Genomic DNA, 15,668 nt, shown 5'->3' on the forward strand with positions numbered 1-15,668 from the left:
TGATTCCTTGAGTAAATGACGTTTATTACTCATATCTGCTGTCCTGCGCCTGACTCCTCTACACCAGCTACACACAGGCATATTGCAGTAACACAACAAAATGTGGAGTTAAGGGGTGTGAATACTTTCTGAAGGTATTGTTCATGCATGTGTAACATCAGGAAGTAGAACATAGATATAGAGGAATATAGAGTAAATGTTTAGGGAATAGAGAGGGATTGAGAATAGAGCTGAGTGCATCATTACAGCTGTAGAGAGGAGGAGACACAGGAGGGAGTCTGGGACAACCAGGTTAGTATTGTGGGGAGTAGTGGGAGCTCTGTGGGACAATAAAGCAGGAGGAGAAGAGGGAATGTGAAAGGAGGGGAGGAAAGGAGGGGAGACAAGAGAAGGTGAGAGGAGTGGCCCTTGTACACTCCTCCTGCGGATCTGAAAGGTCTGGATAGGTTAAATTAATGTAGCTGGAAGGTATTTGTAGGTTAGCTTAATCTACATACCACAGGGCCAGGTACAAGTGTCAACCATTGCATAACAAAGGTACGTTATGCATGGAGCGGGGATTTGGACTGCACAGGTGTAGGCATTACCATGTTGCTGATACCTGGAGTCCAGCCATGAATAGGAGAAGGGTAGGGGGAATTGATGGAGAGAAGTGGGTGAAGGGATGGAGATAGGGAGGGATGATGACAGGGACCATAGCCAGAGTGTCACGTCCTGACCAGTAAAGAGGTTATTTTGTTATTATAGTATGTTCAGGGCGTGGCAGGGGGATGTTTGTTTTGTGTGTTTTGTGATTTTGGGTTTCATTTATGTTATCTATTTCTATGTTTTCCTTTCTAGTTATTCTATTTCTATGTTGTGTATGTTTGGGTTGATCTCTAATTGGAGGCAGCTGATCCTCGTTGCCTCTGTTTAGAGATCATATTTAAGTAGGGGTTTTTTCTTCATGGGTTTTGTGGGTAGTTGTTTCCGTGTATAGTCTGAGCACCTTACAGGACTGTTTTTCGTCGTTTGTTTGTATGAGTATTTTTCCTTTCTTTAATAAATAAGAAGATGAACAATTTCACCGCTGCATATTTGTCCGATGATTTCTCCTCCTCAGACGACGAACTTTATGACACAGAGAGAGTGAGTGAGAGAGAGAGATAGGGAGTTATTAGCGCTCTCTGATGGAGAGGGTTTACCGTAACAGGACTGCATTATATTAACATGTTTCAATTTAGCGTTGTAGCCATTTAATACAAGCAATAATCCACAGCTATTTACTGTGATGGGTCTGCTGTAGTTCTCTCTGTTTCAGTGCTCTCTGTTTCAGTGCTCTCTGTTTCAGTGCTCTTTGCAGCAGTGTTCTCTGTTGCAGTGCGCCCTATGGGCTCCCAAGTGGTGCAGCGGTCTAAGGCACTGCATCTCAGTGCAAGAGGCGTCACTGCAGTCCCTGGTTTGAATTGCTGTGCTCTCTGTTTCAGTACTCTTTGCTGCAGTGCTCTCTGTTGCAGTGCTCTCTGTTGCAGTGCTCTCTGTTGCAGTGCTCTCTGTTGCAGTGCTGTCTGTTGCAGTGCTCTCTGTTGCAGTGCTGTCTGTTGCAGTGCTGTCTGTTGCAGTGCTGTCTGTTGCAGTGCTGTCTGTTGCAGTGCTGTCTGTTGCAGTGCTCTCTGTTGCAGTGCTCTCTGTTGCAGTGCTCTCTGCTGCAGTGTTCTCTGTCGCAGTGCTCTCTGTCGCAGTGCTCTCTGTTGCAGTGCTCTGGCAGAAAACATTAACCTCTAGCAGCCTTCCTCAGATTCACATCTATGACATTAAGCTGTAAAACCTCTGATGTTAATGTGTTCATTTTGAATTGGTCAGGAGGGAGGATGTGAGGGATGATCGTTGGTCATGATTCCATTCAGGGTCGGGCGAGAGGCACAGGGTGCTATTGCAAACTCAACTCACAACGTTGCACCTAAGGTCTGAACCAGGGTCAGATTTCTCTAAAACCTCAACCATGTGAAGTTGAGAAAATATACATTATGAGAGTTAAGTGAAAATAGTGCACAGTGACAGCTGTTTGGGTTCCATGACAATCAACAGTGTCATAGTGAGAAGCAGACACAAGCCTGGCCTATAGAGAGTCTTGACTCATAATTACCTCAGTAGCTAACTTACTGCTTTGGCCAAGTGCCAATTATTCAATGCAAAGTAGATAATCCGATTCTAATAATATGTCCTCAACTTAATTTGTCCACTTATTAGTATTAAGGCTAAAACACGCCATCATTAGATACATCCCACATACATCCAGTACGTCACGCTGCAGACAGATGCTGGTCCTGTCTGTCTTGTACATAGAGGTCACATTAGTGATGATATGCAGAGAGCAGACAGCTCTGAACCATACAGTATGGTCATGTCTGGAAGAGGGAGCCTGATGTAGTGTCTCACTGGAACCCAGAGGATAGGAAGGGTGCAATATTGTATATTGATCTTGGTCATGGGGATGTATTAGATGTGCATGTGACTCAGGGTTTCCCTATGAGGATTACATTTTATATCACATGTACAGTATGGACGGTTCTTTGTCTTAGTGGTTGTCATGTGATAGATATCAGCTCAAGCTGTGTCCCTCTCTCCCATGCAGGTCTCTCACCCAGCACTTCTCTCATGTCACCGGGACGTCTCCATGGCGATGTTTAGCGGCTCTGAACGCTTCTTCTGGAATGACTCGGAACAGGTTCCGGAAGACCTCGGCCTCCAGTGGAATTCCTCTGGTGGTTGGGAGGAGGATACGGAGCGTAACTACTACGCCATGCTGTACTCCCTACTCATCCTGGCCATCGTGTTTGGCAACGTGCTGGTCTGTCTGGCTGTGGTGCGGGAGAGGTCCCTACAGACCACCACCAACTACCTGGTGGTGAGCCTGGCTGTAGCTGACCTGCTGGTGGCCTCACTGGTCATGCCCTGGGCCGTATACCTGGAGGTGAGGGTCCACTGAGTGGGGGTGACAGGGATAAGTTGGGAGGGAGGGTATTTGGAGATCAGGGTCGACCTCTGTGGGAGGACCAGGGATAAGTTGGGGAGGGAGGGTATTTGGAGGTCAGGGTCGACCTCTGTGGGAGGACCAGGGATATGTTGGGGAGGGAGGGTATCAGGAGGTAAAGCAGGTTCGGACCAGGGATGGTGGTGGTCTTGCCAACTCCTATTGTAATTGGCGTGACAATGGCCATAGGACCATAGGAGTTGGCCAGCATAACAATATCTGTCTGTTGGGAATGTTTAGGGCTGGGATGTTTTTCTTGGTCAGATCCCAGGGTTAGAAACACTCCTCAGACCTGCTCATGTTATATAAACTAGTGAAAGAGACAGTTTGTGACACTGGATGGCTTTGGGATTGAGATGAGGGGGAGGGGATGTGTTCACTTTGAGTTGTCATTCTTTTCAATGAAAATACAGTGCATTCTGAAAGTATTCAGACTCCTTGACTTTTTCCACATTTTGTTATGTTACAGCCTTATTCTAAAATGGATTAAATCATTTTCCCCCTCATCAATCTGCACACAATACCCCATAATGACAAAGCAAAAACAGGTTTTTCGAAATGTTTGCAAATTTGTAATAAAAAACCCCGGAAATATCACATTTACATAAGTATTCAGACCCTTTACTCAGTACTTTGTTGAAGCACCTTTGGTAGCGATTACAGCCTCGAGTCTTCTTGAGTATGACGCTACAAGCTTGGCACACCTGTATTTGGGGAGTTTCTCACATTCTTCTCTGCAGATCCTCTTGGTCTCGTTGGATGGGGAGCGTCGCTGCACAGCTATTTTCAGGTCTCTGTGTGCTGTATGCTTAGGGTCCTTGTCCTGTTGGAAGGTGAAACTTCGCCCCAGTCTGAGGTCCTGAGTGCTCTGTAGCAAGTTTTCATTAAGGATCTCTCTGTACTTTGCTCCGTTCATGTTTCCCTCGATCCTGACTAGTCTCCTAGTCCCTGCCTCTGAAAAACATCCCCACAGCATGATGCTTCCCCCACCATGCTTCACCATAGGGATGGTGTCAGGTTTCCTCCAGATGTGACACTTAGGATTCAGGCCAAAGAGTTCAATATTGATTTCATCAGACCAGAGAATCTTGTTTCTCATGGTCTGAGTCCTTTAGGTGCCTTTTGGCAAGCGGACTGTCATGTGCCTTTTACTGAGGAGTGGCTTCTGTTTGCCCACTCTACCATAAAGGCCTGATTGGTAGAGTGCTGCAGAGATGGTTGTCCTTCTGGAAGTTTCTCCCATCTCCACATTGGAACTCTGGAGCTCTGTCAGAGTGACCATCGGGTTCTTGGTTACCTCCCTGACCAAGGCCCTTCTCCCCCGATTGCACAGTTTGGCCAGGTGGCCAGCTCCAGGAAGAGTCTTGGTGGTTCCAAACTTCTTCCCATTAAGAATGATAGAGGTCACTGTGTTCTTAGGGACCTTCAATGCTGCAGACATTTTTGGTACTCTTTCTTGACACAATCCTGTCTCGGAGCTCTACGGACAATTCTTTTGACCTCGTGGCTTGGTATTTGTTCGGACATATACTGTCAACCTTATATACAGTGGGGGAAAAAAGTATTTGATCCCCTGCTGATTTTGATACGTTCGCCCACTTACAAAAAATGATCAGTCTATCATTTTAATAGCAGGTTTATTTGAACAGTGAGAGACAGAATAACAATCAAAAAATCCAGAAAAACGCATGTCAAAAATGTTATAAAATGATTTGCATTTTAATGAGGGAAATAAGTATTTGACCCCTCTGCAAAACATGACTTAGTACTTGGTGGCAAAACCCTTGTTGGCAATCACAGAGGTCAGATGTTTCTTGTAGTTGGCCACCAGGTTTGCACACATCTCAGGAGGGATTTTGTCCCACTCCTCTTTGCAGATCTTCTCCAAGTCATTAAGGTTTCGAGGCTGACGTTTGAAAACTCGAACCTTCAGCTCCCTCCACAGATTTTCTATGGGATTAAGGTCTGGAGACTGGCTAGGCCACTCCAGGACCTTAATGTGCTTCTTCTTGAGCCACTCCTTTGTTGCCTTGGCCGTGTGTTTTGGGTCATTGTCATGCTGGAATACCCATCCATGACCCATTTTCAATGCCCTGGCTGAGGGAAGGAGGTTCTCACCCAAGATTTGACAGTACATGGCCCTGTCCATCGTCTCTTTGATGTGGTGAAGTTGTCCTGTCCCCTTGGCAGAAAAACACCCACAAAGCATAATGTTTCCACCTCCATGTTTGACGGTGGAGATGGTGTTCTTGGGGTCATAGGCAGCATTCCTCCTCCTCCAAACAAGGCGAGTTGAGTTGATGTCAAAGAGCTCCATTTTGGTCTCATCTGACCACAACACTTTCACCAGTTGTCCTCTGAGTCATTCAGATGTTCAATGGCAAACTTCAGACGGGCATGTATATGTATTCTTGAGTAGGGGGACCTTGCGGGCGCTGCAGGATTTCAGTCCTTCACGGCGTAGTGTGTTACCAATTGTTTTCTTGGTGACTATGGTCCCAGCTGCCTTGAGATCATTGACAAGATCCTCCCGTGTAGTTCTGGGCTGATTCCTCACCGTTCTCATGATCATTGCAACTCCACGAGGTGAGATCTTGCATGGAGCCCCAGGCCGAGGGAGATTGACAGTTCTTTTGTGTTTCTTCCATTTGCGAATAATCGCACCAACTGTTGTCACCTTCTCACCAAGCTGCTTGGTGATGTTCTTGTAGCCCATTCCAGCCTTGTGTAGGTCTACAATCTTGTCCCTGACATCCTTGGAGAGCGCTTTGGTCTTGACCATGGTGGAGAGTTTGGAATCTGATTGACTGATTGCTTCTGTGGACAGGTGTCTTTTTTACAGGTAACAAGCTGCGGTTAGGAGGACTCCCTTTAAGAGTGTGCTCCTAATCTCAGCTCGTTACCTGTATAAAAGACACCTGGGAGCCAGAAATCTTTCTGATTGAGAGGGGGTGAAATACTTATTTCCCTCATTAAAATGCAAATCAATTTATAACATTTTTGACATGCGTTTTTCTGGATTTCTTTGTTGTTATTCTGTCTCTCACTGTTCAAACTAACCTACCATTAAAATTATAGACTGATCCTTTCTTTGTCAGTGGGCGAACGTACAAAATCAGCAGGGGATCAAATACTTTTTTCCCCCACTGTAGACGTATATTTATCTTTCCAAATCATGTCCAATCAATTGATCTTACCACAGGTGGACTCCAATCAAGTTGTAGAAACATATCAAGGACGATTAATGGAAACAGGATATACCTGAGCTCAATTTAAATGTAAATTAGGTATTTTTTTATTTATTTTATAAACCTATTTTCGCTTTGTCATTATGTGGTATTGTGTGTAGATTGATGAGGGCGAAAAATCATTTAGTCCATTTTAGAATAAGGCTGTAACGTAACAAAATGTGGAATAACGGAAGGGGTCCGAATACTTTCCGAATGCACTGTAGATGTGAGAGATGGAGGAAAGATAGGGCAGGGAGATGGAGGAAGGATAGGGCAGGGAGATGGAGGAAGGATAGGGCAGGGAGATGGAGGAAGGATAGGACAGGGAGATGGAGGAAGGATAGGACAGGGAGATGGAGGAAGGATAGGACAGGGAGATGGAGGAAGGATAGGGCAGGGAGATGGAGGAAGGATAGGGCAGGGAGATGGAGGAAGGATAGGGCAGGGATGTGGAGGAAGGATAGGGCAGGGATGTGGAGGAAGGATAGGGCAGGGAGATGGAGGAAGGATAGGGCAGGGAGATGGAGGAAGGATAGGGCAGGGAGATGGAGGAAGGATAGGGCAGGGAGATGGAGGAAGGATAGGACAGGGAGATGGAGGAAGGATAGGACAGGGAGATGGAGGAAGGATAGGGCAGGGATGTGGAGGAAGGATAGGGCAGGGAGATGGAGGAAGGATAGGGCAGGGAGATGGAGGAAGGATAGGGCAGGGAGATGGAGGAAGGATAGGACAGGGAGATGGAGGAAGGATAGGACAGGGAGATGGAGGAAGGATAGGGCAGGGAGATGGAGGAAGGATAGGGCAGGGAGATGGAGGAAGGATAGGACAGGGAGATGGAGGAAGGATAGGACAGGGAGATGGAGGAAGGATAGGGCAGGGATGTGGAGGAAGGCTGGGCAGGGAGATGGTCATGTTATTACTTTGATTTTGTCCTTTATAGGGTGTGAGGGGGTGTGGTGATACATTCAGTGACTGTGAGTGGCTGGAAGATATTGATGCCTATTGCTTCTAAGAATTTTTTCTCTTCTATATGCTCCACATAATTGTCCCCTGTGAGGAGTGTTACTGAAATGGATTTAGAGAGGTATAGTCAGTGGGGGTTGTTTCGTCCATTAGATATAATTCTTGGCTTGGGGGACTGGAGGAAGTTAAAGTGTTGATGTGTTCATTTTGAATTGGTCAGGAGGGAGGATGTGAGGGCTGATCGTTGGTCATGATTCCATTCAGGGTCGGGCGAGAGGCACAGGGTGCTATTGCAAACTCAACTCACAACGTTGCACCTAAGGCCTGAACCAGGGTCAGATTTCTCTGTAACCTCAACCATGTGAAGTTGAGAAAATATACATTATGAGAGTTAAGTGAAAATAGTGCACAGTGACAGCTGTTTGGGTTCCATGACAATCAACAGTGTCATAGTGAGAAGCAGACACAAGCCTGGCCTATAGAGAGTCTTGACTCATAATTACCTCAGTAGCTAACTTACTGCTTAATGACGAGTTTCTCACACGACTGGCCTACCTGGGTGATGTTTTTTCTCGCCTGAATGATCTGAATCTAGGATTACAGGGACTCTCTGCAACTATATTCAATGTGCGGGACAAAATTGAGGCTATGATTAAGAAGTTGGATCTCTTTTCTGTCTGCATCAACAAGGACAACACACAGATCTTTCCTTCAAGCTTACGGACAATGTCAAATGTGATATAGCAAAGCACCTGAGTGAGTTGGGTGTGCAATTACGCAGGTACTTTCCCGAAACGGATGACACAAACAACTGGATTCGTTATCCCTTTCATGCCCTGCCTTGAACTTGAAATAAGCGGTTCTGTGAAAATGTAATTTAATCAGAAGCCACTGCCAGATTTCTGGATTGGGCTGTGCTCAGAGTATCCTGCCTTGGCAAATCGCACTGATGCCCTTTGCAACCACGTACGTATGTGAGAGTGGATTCTCGGCCCTCACTAGCATGAAAACTAAATACAGGCACAGACTGTGTGTGCATAATGATTTAAGACTGAAACTCTCTCCATTACAACCCAATGTAACCGATGTGAAATGGCTAGCTAGTTAGCGGTGGTGCGCTAGTAGCGTTTCAATCGGTGACGTCACTCGCTCTGCGACCTTAAGTAGTTGTTCCCCTTGCGCCGCAAGGGCCGTGGCTTTTGTGGCGCGATGGGTAACGATGCTTCGTGGGTGTCAGTTGTTGATGTGCGCAGAGGATCCCTGGTTCAAGCCCAGGTTGGGGCGAGGAGAGGGACGGAAGCTATACTGTTACACCAACATTGCAGAGTTATGTGCATCCTTTCAAGCACACCCTTCTCATTAACCTGTAGTGAGTTATTCACAATTTTCGACAGCAGGAAGAATTAAGTCCACCACAATAGTGTGGGGCTTGCCTGTCCTAGCCACTCGGTAGCTCACCATATAAGACGCTTCTAGCCCCTTCTAATTAAATCTGTTGCTTTTATACATGTCTTACTACTCAAAATTCATCTTAATTCTCGCTCAAAAAACTCCTGTGGTTTCATTGAGTTGTGAGATACTACTTTTGCACATATAACACACTGTGGCTGAGGAAAGGCACTACTCCCAATATAAGTGAACTCCAAACCAATGTACTTCTCATCATATTTGTGCCTCTTCGATGGTCCAACGTCTCTGTTTGTTGTTCGGTGCTTTCCCGGGTAGCCGAAGGGCTGCAATTGATTCACAACTGTCAGTGTCCATGCTAGCTGGGCTAACCACAAATGTAGAATTACTGATGCTAGCATTGGATATGCTCGTGGAAGCAGACCAACTTGTGTCGTCGACAAGTGCAGGTGTAGAACTGCTGGTAGTAGCAGTACTACCAGTAGAGCTGGTATGTGTTTCTATGGACCCGGGCCTTACTTTTTTTTAACCATGTATCAATTTTTGAGCAAACGGAATGAGCAGCAGCTACGTTTGGTTACTTACGGACCGTTAGTGGAATTCCCACGAGAGAGTAACGGTTAATGTGATTGGATATTCATTGTTTGACTAGGCTACCTGTATTTGACATTGTGTTGTTATTTCGCTGGACACTAGATGCTTTAATTTTATTTTTGGCAGTGAAACGAGGCTACTCAGGCGAGAAAAAAACTCACCCAAATGTATAGCCCTGTTGGAAAATATAAATGGATTGTTTGAAAATGTGAAGAAAAATTATATATATATATATATACACACACACACACAGTGGGGTAAAAAAGTATTTAGTCAGCCACCAATTGTGCAAGTTCTCCCACTTAAAAAGATGAGAGAGGCCTGTAACTTTCATCATAGGTACACTTCAATTATGACAGACAAAATTTGAAAAAAAAATCCAGAAAATCACAATCTTTTTAAGTGGGAGAACTTGCACAATTGGTGGCTGACTAAATACTTTTTTGCCCCACTGTATATATACACTACCGGTGAAAAGTTTTAGAACACCTACTCATTCAAGGGTTTTTGTTTATTTTTACTATTTTCTACATTATAGAATAATAGTGAAGACATCAAAACTATGAAGTAACACATATGGAATCATGTAGAAACCAAAAAAGTGTTAACCTCTCTGGGCTAGGCGGGACGAATTCGTCCCACCTACGCAACAGCCAGTTGAATCCCGTGGCGCGATTTTCAAATACCTTAGAAATGCTATTACTTCAATTTCTCAAACATATGACTATTTTACAGCATTTTAAACACAAGACTCTCGTTAATCTAACCACACTGTCCGATTAAAAAGGCTTTACAACGAAAGCAAAACATTAGATTATGTCAGCAGAGTACCCAGCCAGAAATAATCAGACACCCATTTTTCAAGCTAGCATATAATGTCACAAAAAACAAAACCACAGCTAAATGCAGCACTAACCTTTGATGATCTTCATCAGATGACACACCTAGGACATTATGTTATACAATACATGCATGTTTTGTTCAATCAAGTTCATATTTATTTCAAAAACCAGCTTTTTACATTAGCATGTGACGTTCAGAACTAGCATACATAGATAGAATCAAACAAAGAAATGCTGAGAATAAAAATAAGTGCCCTGGATTAAATATGTTTATACCGCAGATAGACACACATAGCACAATGCAACCAATGCAAACTTCCGGGGAATTTACTAACAATTTACTAAATTAATCAGGGTTACGAGCATGGCGCAATTCGTGACAAAAAAAATCTAAATATTCCATTACCGTACTTCGAAGCATGTCAACCGCTGTTTAAAATCCATTTTTATGCCATTTTTCTCGTAAAAAAGCGATAATATTCCGACCGGGAATCTCCGTTTAGGTAAACAGAGGAAAGAAAACAAAGCATTCGGTCGACGCGGGCACAAGCCTGAGTCTCACAGTACTGTAACCAGCCACTACCCAAACGCGCTACTTTTTTTCAGCCAGAGCCTGCAAAGCCACGATTCAGCTTTTTGCCGCCTTCTGAGAGACCATGTGAGCCGTAGGAAGTGTCACGTAACAGCAGAGATCCTTTGTAATGGATAGAGATGGCAAAGAAGGCCAAGAAATGGTCAGACAGGGTACTTCCTGTACAGAATCTTCTCAGGTTTTGACCTGCCATTTGAGTTCTGTTATACTCACAGACACCATTCAAACAATTTTAGAAACTTTGGAGTGTTTTCTATCCAAAGCCAATAATTATATGCATATTCTAGTTACTGGGCAGGAGTAGTAACCAGATTAAATCGGGTACGTTTTTTTATCCAGCTGTGTCAATACTGCCCCCTAGCCCTAACAGGTTTAACAAATTGAAATATATTTTATATTTGAGATTCTTCAAATAGCCACCATTTGACTTGATGACAGGTTTGCACACTCTTGGCATTCTCTCATCAAGCTTCACCTGGATTGCTTTTCCAACAGTCTTGATGGAGTTCCCACATATGCTGAGCACTTGTTGGCTGCTTTTCCTTCACTCTGCGGTCGGACTCATCCCAAACCATCTCAATTTGGTTGAGGTGGGGGGATTGTGGAGGCCAGGTCATCTGATGCAGCATTCCATCACTCTCCTTCTTGGTAAAATAGCCCTTACACAGCCTGGAGGTGTGTTGGGTCATTGTCCTGTTGAAAAACAAATGATAGTCCCATTAAGCCCAAACCAGATGGGATGGTGTATTGCTGCAGAATGCTGTGGTACCCATACTGTTTAAGTGTGCCTTGAATTCTAAATAATTCACAGAAAGTGTCACCAGCAAAGCACCCCCACACCATCACACCTCCTTCTCCATGCTTCACGGTGGGAAATACACATGCAGATTTCATCCGTTCACCCACACCGTGTCTCACGAAGACACAGCGGTTGGGACAAAGAATCTCAAATTTGGACTCCAGACCAAAGGACAAATTTCCACTGGTTTAATGTCCATTGCTCGTGTTTCCTGGCCCAAGCAAGTCTCTTCTTCTTATTGGTGTCCTTTAGTCGTGGTTTCTTTGCACCAATTCGACCATGAAGGACTGATTCTGTGTTAACTGTGTGTTAACTACCCTCCAGACGAGCTTCAATGCCATACAACTCTCCTTCCGTGGTCTCCAACTGCTCCTAAACACAAGTAAAACTAAATGCATGCTCTTCAACCGATCGCTGCCTGCACCTGCCCGCCCGTCCAGCATCACTACTCTGGACGGTTCTGACTTAGAATATGTAGACAACTACAAATACCTAGGTGTCTGGTTAGACTGTAAACTCTCCTTCCAGACTCACATCAAACATCTCCAATCCAAAGTTAAATCTAGAATTGGCTTCCTATTTCGCATCATCAGCATCTTTCACTCATGCTGCCAAACATACCCTCGTAAAACTGACCATCCTACCGATCCTCGACTTCGGCGATGTCATTTACAAAATAGCCTCCAATACCCTACTCAATAAATTGGATGCAGTCTATCACAGTGCCATTTGTTTTGTCACCAAAGCCCCATGTACTACCCACCACTGCGACCTGTATGCTCTCGTTGGCTGGCCGTCGCTTCATACTCGTTGCCAATCCCACTAGCTCCAGGTCATCTAGAAGACCCTGCTAGGTAAAGTTTCCCCTTATCTCAGCTCGCTGGTCACCATAGCAGCACCCACCTGTAGCACGCGCTCCAGCAGGTATATCTCTCTGGTCACCCCCAAAGCCAATTCCTCCTTCGGCCACCTCTCCTTCCAGTTCTCTGCTGCCAATGACTGGAACGAACTACAGAAGTCTCTAAAACTGGAAACACTTATCACCCTCACTAGCTTTAAGCACCAGCTGTCAGAGCAGCTCACAGATTACTACACCTGTACATAGACCATCTATAATTTAGCCCAAACAACTACCTCTTCCCCTACTGTATTTATTTATTTTGCTCCTTTGCACCCCATTATTTATATTTCTACTTTGCACTTTCTTCCACTGCAAATCTACAGTGTTTTACTTTCTATATTGTATTTACTTCGCCACCATGGCTTTTTTTGCCTTTACCTCCCTTATCTCACCTCATTTGCTCACTTTGTATATAGACTTATTTTTCTACTATATTATTGACTGTATGTTTGTTTTACTCCATGTGTAACTCTGTGTTGTTGTATGTGTCAAACTGCTTGCTTTATCTTGGCCAGGTCACAATTGTAAATGAGAACTTGTTCTCAACTTGCCTACCTGGTTAAATAAAAGTGAAATAAAAATTCACACAGTCTCCTCTGAACAGTTGATGCTGAGATGTGTCTGTTACTTGAACTCTGTGAAGCATTTATTTGGGCTGCAATTTCTGAGGCTGGTAACTCTAATGAATTTATCCTCTGCAGCAGAGGTAACTCTGGGTCTTCCATTCCTGTGGCGGTCCTCATTAGAGCCAGTTTCATCATATCGCTTGATGGTTTTTGCAACTGAACTTGAACAAACTTTCAAAGTTCTTGAAATGTTCCGTATTGACTGACCTTCATGTCTTAAAGTAATGATGGACTGTCGTTTCTCTTTGCTTATTTGAGCTGTTCTTGCTATAATATGGACTTGGTCTTTTACCAAATAGGGCAGTCTTCTGTATACCCCCCACCTTGTCACAACACAACTGATTGGCTCAAACGCATTAAGAAGTAAAGAAATTCCACAAATGAACTTTTAAGAAAGCACACCTGTTAATTGAAATGCATTCCAGGTGACTACCTCATGAAGCTGGCTGAGAGAATGCCAAGCGGGTGCAAATCTGTCATCAAGGCAAAGGGTGGCTATTTGAAGAATCTCAAATATAAAATATATCTTGATTTGTTTAACACTTTTTTGGTTACTACATGATTCCATATGTGTTAATTCATAGTTTTGATGTCTTCACTATTATTCTACAATGTAGAAATAGTAAAAGTAAAAAAAAAACCTTGAATGAGTAGGTGTTCTAAAACCTTTGACTGGTAGTGTATTGCGGAATTGCGCATACCCCTGGGGATTCGCGTACCCCAGTTTGGGAATACCTGCATTAGAGGATAGGAAGGGTGCATGTGGATGGGGGGGTGGGCGGAATATGTCATGCGCTGCAGCTCAGAACACATTTATCTCTGTCAGACAGTTGTTATCACGTATTATAGCACCTAAGGGAAGGCCTGTCTGAGCAGCACTATCTATCTGGGTGAGTCAGGCTGGAACTGGGAGTGTGTAATTGTACTTTCAAGGGTTTGAACGTGGGTGGCATAATTGGACAGAGAAAGAGAGAGGGAGAGAGAGAGGGAGAGAGAGAGGGAGCAAAAGAGACAGAGAATAATGTATTTGATGTGTGTTGTTGATTATGAATAATGATGATTGATATGGATAATGATGATGATCATGATGAAGCTGTGTGAATGTGTGTCATATGACCCTGCATTACCTGTCCAGGTGGTCGGAGGGGCGTGGCTCTTCAGCAGGATGTACTGTAACATCTTTGTCACCTTGGATGTCATGATGTGTACCGCCAGCATTCTCAACCTGTGTGCTATCAGCATTGACAGGTAAGACGCTCTGTGTGTGTGTGTGTGTCTGTCTTTGTATCCATGTGTGTGAGAGTGTGTGTGTCTGAGTTTCTTTTTGAACGAGAAAGTGGGCATATACTGTACGTGTGTGTGTGTGTGTGTGTGTGTGTGGTAGACTTTATATACAGTACTACTTGTACTGTACAGTACTAGTTGGCTTGATACTGTACTAGTTGGCTTGATGCCCTGTGGAGTTGTCAGGTCCAGAGAGCAGGTCTACTTTCTCCAAGTGAGCCTTAAATATTTGTGCTGGAGGGATGTGCCTGTACCCTCTAGGTTAGCATGTTGTATAATGTTGTAAACTACTTGCCATGTTTACTGTTGATGTGCATTGGGCATGTACATTATTTATTTGCTTAGTTTTCCAACTCATGTATAAGTTAATATTTAATAGCTCTTTGGGGGTTGAACCAAAACGACCATTGGGCACAATGTGCTGTTAACCATCAAAGACATAGGAACACAGGGGGCAGAACACTGTGTGTATGTGGGGAGAGTGAAAACATATGGTTACTCTCTGTATATGTGCATCTTTATACTGAGAATCACTAATTAGCAGCTTACCCTGACAGGTGATTCATTAAGCCTTTCACCTGTGTGTGTGTGTGTGTGTGTGTGTGTGTGTGTGTGTGTGTGTGTGTGTGTGTGTGTGTGTGTGTGTGTGTGTGTGTGTGTGTAGACACACGCACGTATGTATGTGTTTGCGTGTGTGTGTGTATGAGAGAGAGAGAGAGAGAGAGAGAGAGAGAGCGATAAAGAGAGATGTGTGTTACACTGTATGGATGCAATTACATTAGCTGTCCCAATGATGTATCACTGCTCTCCCAAGCAAACACCACATCTGTATTATTATCATCTGTGTTTTCCAGAAACACCTGGGGCTTATATGTTTTTGATAGAGTGCTTTGACCAATACGGTCCCACTTTAAATGACATGCAGCTTATAAAAGCTTCATAAAGCCTTCATAAACACTACATAAATGTGTCACAAATCATCTATAACCGTATGTCATGCTCTATAAAGGGTTTATAAATGTGGCATAACTGTGTGACATAACCACCAATGTCAAATGTGACATAACCCACTTTGTAAAATATGACAAACTTGTGCTTAATAAAAGGGTGGCATAAGCACTGTTTAATAAAGTCTTTATAAAGCATATTTAATTGAGGCTTCACAAAGCATTTATAACCTTGTCATGCATCTAGGTAGAGCATTGCAACACCAGGATAGTGGACCACCCATACGTATAAATGGATGCACGCATGGCTGTAAGTCGCTTTGCATGAAAGCTTCTGCTAAATGGCATATATTATTTTATATTATATTAATCTAAAACATTTCTAGGATGGCCCAACCTCTTTCCCCCTTGGGTGCATAGACAATACTGGACCTGACCTCAACTTTACCCAAAATGCTGTGCTGTGTGAT

The 15,668-nt window shown here is 44.0% G+C and overlaps 1 protein-coding gene across 1 annotated transcript in view; it reads left to right on the plus strand.

The window, feature by feature from the left end:
- The first annotated feature begins 2,622 nt into the window (after positions 1-2,622).
- Positions 2,623-15,668, plus strand: part of drd3 (dopamine receptor D3) — a 51,952-nt gene continuing 38,906 nt past the window's right edge. Inside the window, exons 1-2 of the mRNA XM_082965952.1 lie at positions 2,623-2,953; positions 14,103-14,215. Of these exons, the coding sequence (XP_082822078.1) occupies positions 2,657-2,953; positions 14,103-14,215 (410 nt within the window). The 5' untranslated portion in view covers positions 2,623-2,656. The remainder of the gene's footprint in view (positions 2,954-14,102; positions 14,216-15,668) is intronic.

Source organism: Salmo salar, chromosome 19 (assembly GCF_965601325.2).
Source record: "Salmo salar chromosome 19, fSalSal1, whole genome shotgun sequence".
Lineage (NCBI taxonomy): Eukaryota > Metazoa > Chordata > Actinopteri > Salmoniformes > Salmonidae > Salmo > Salmo salar.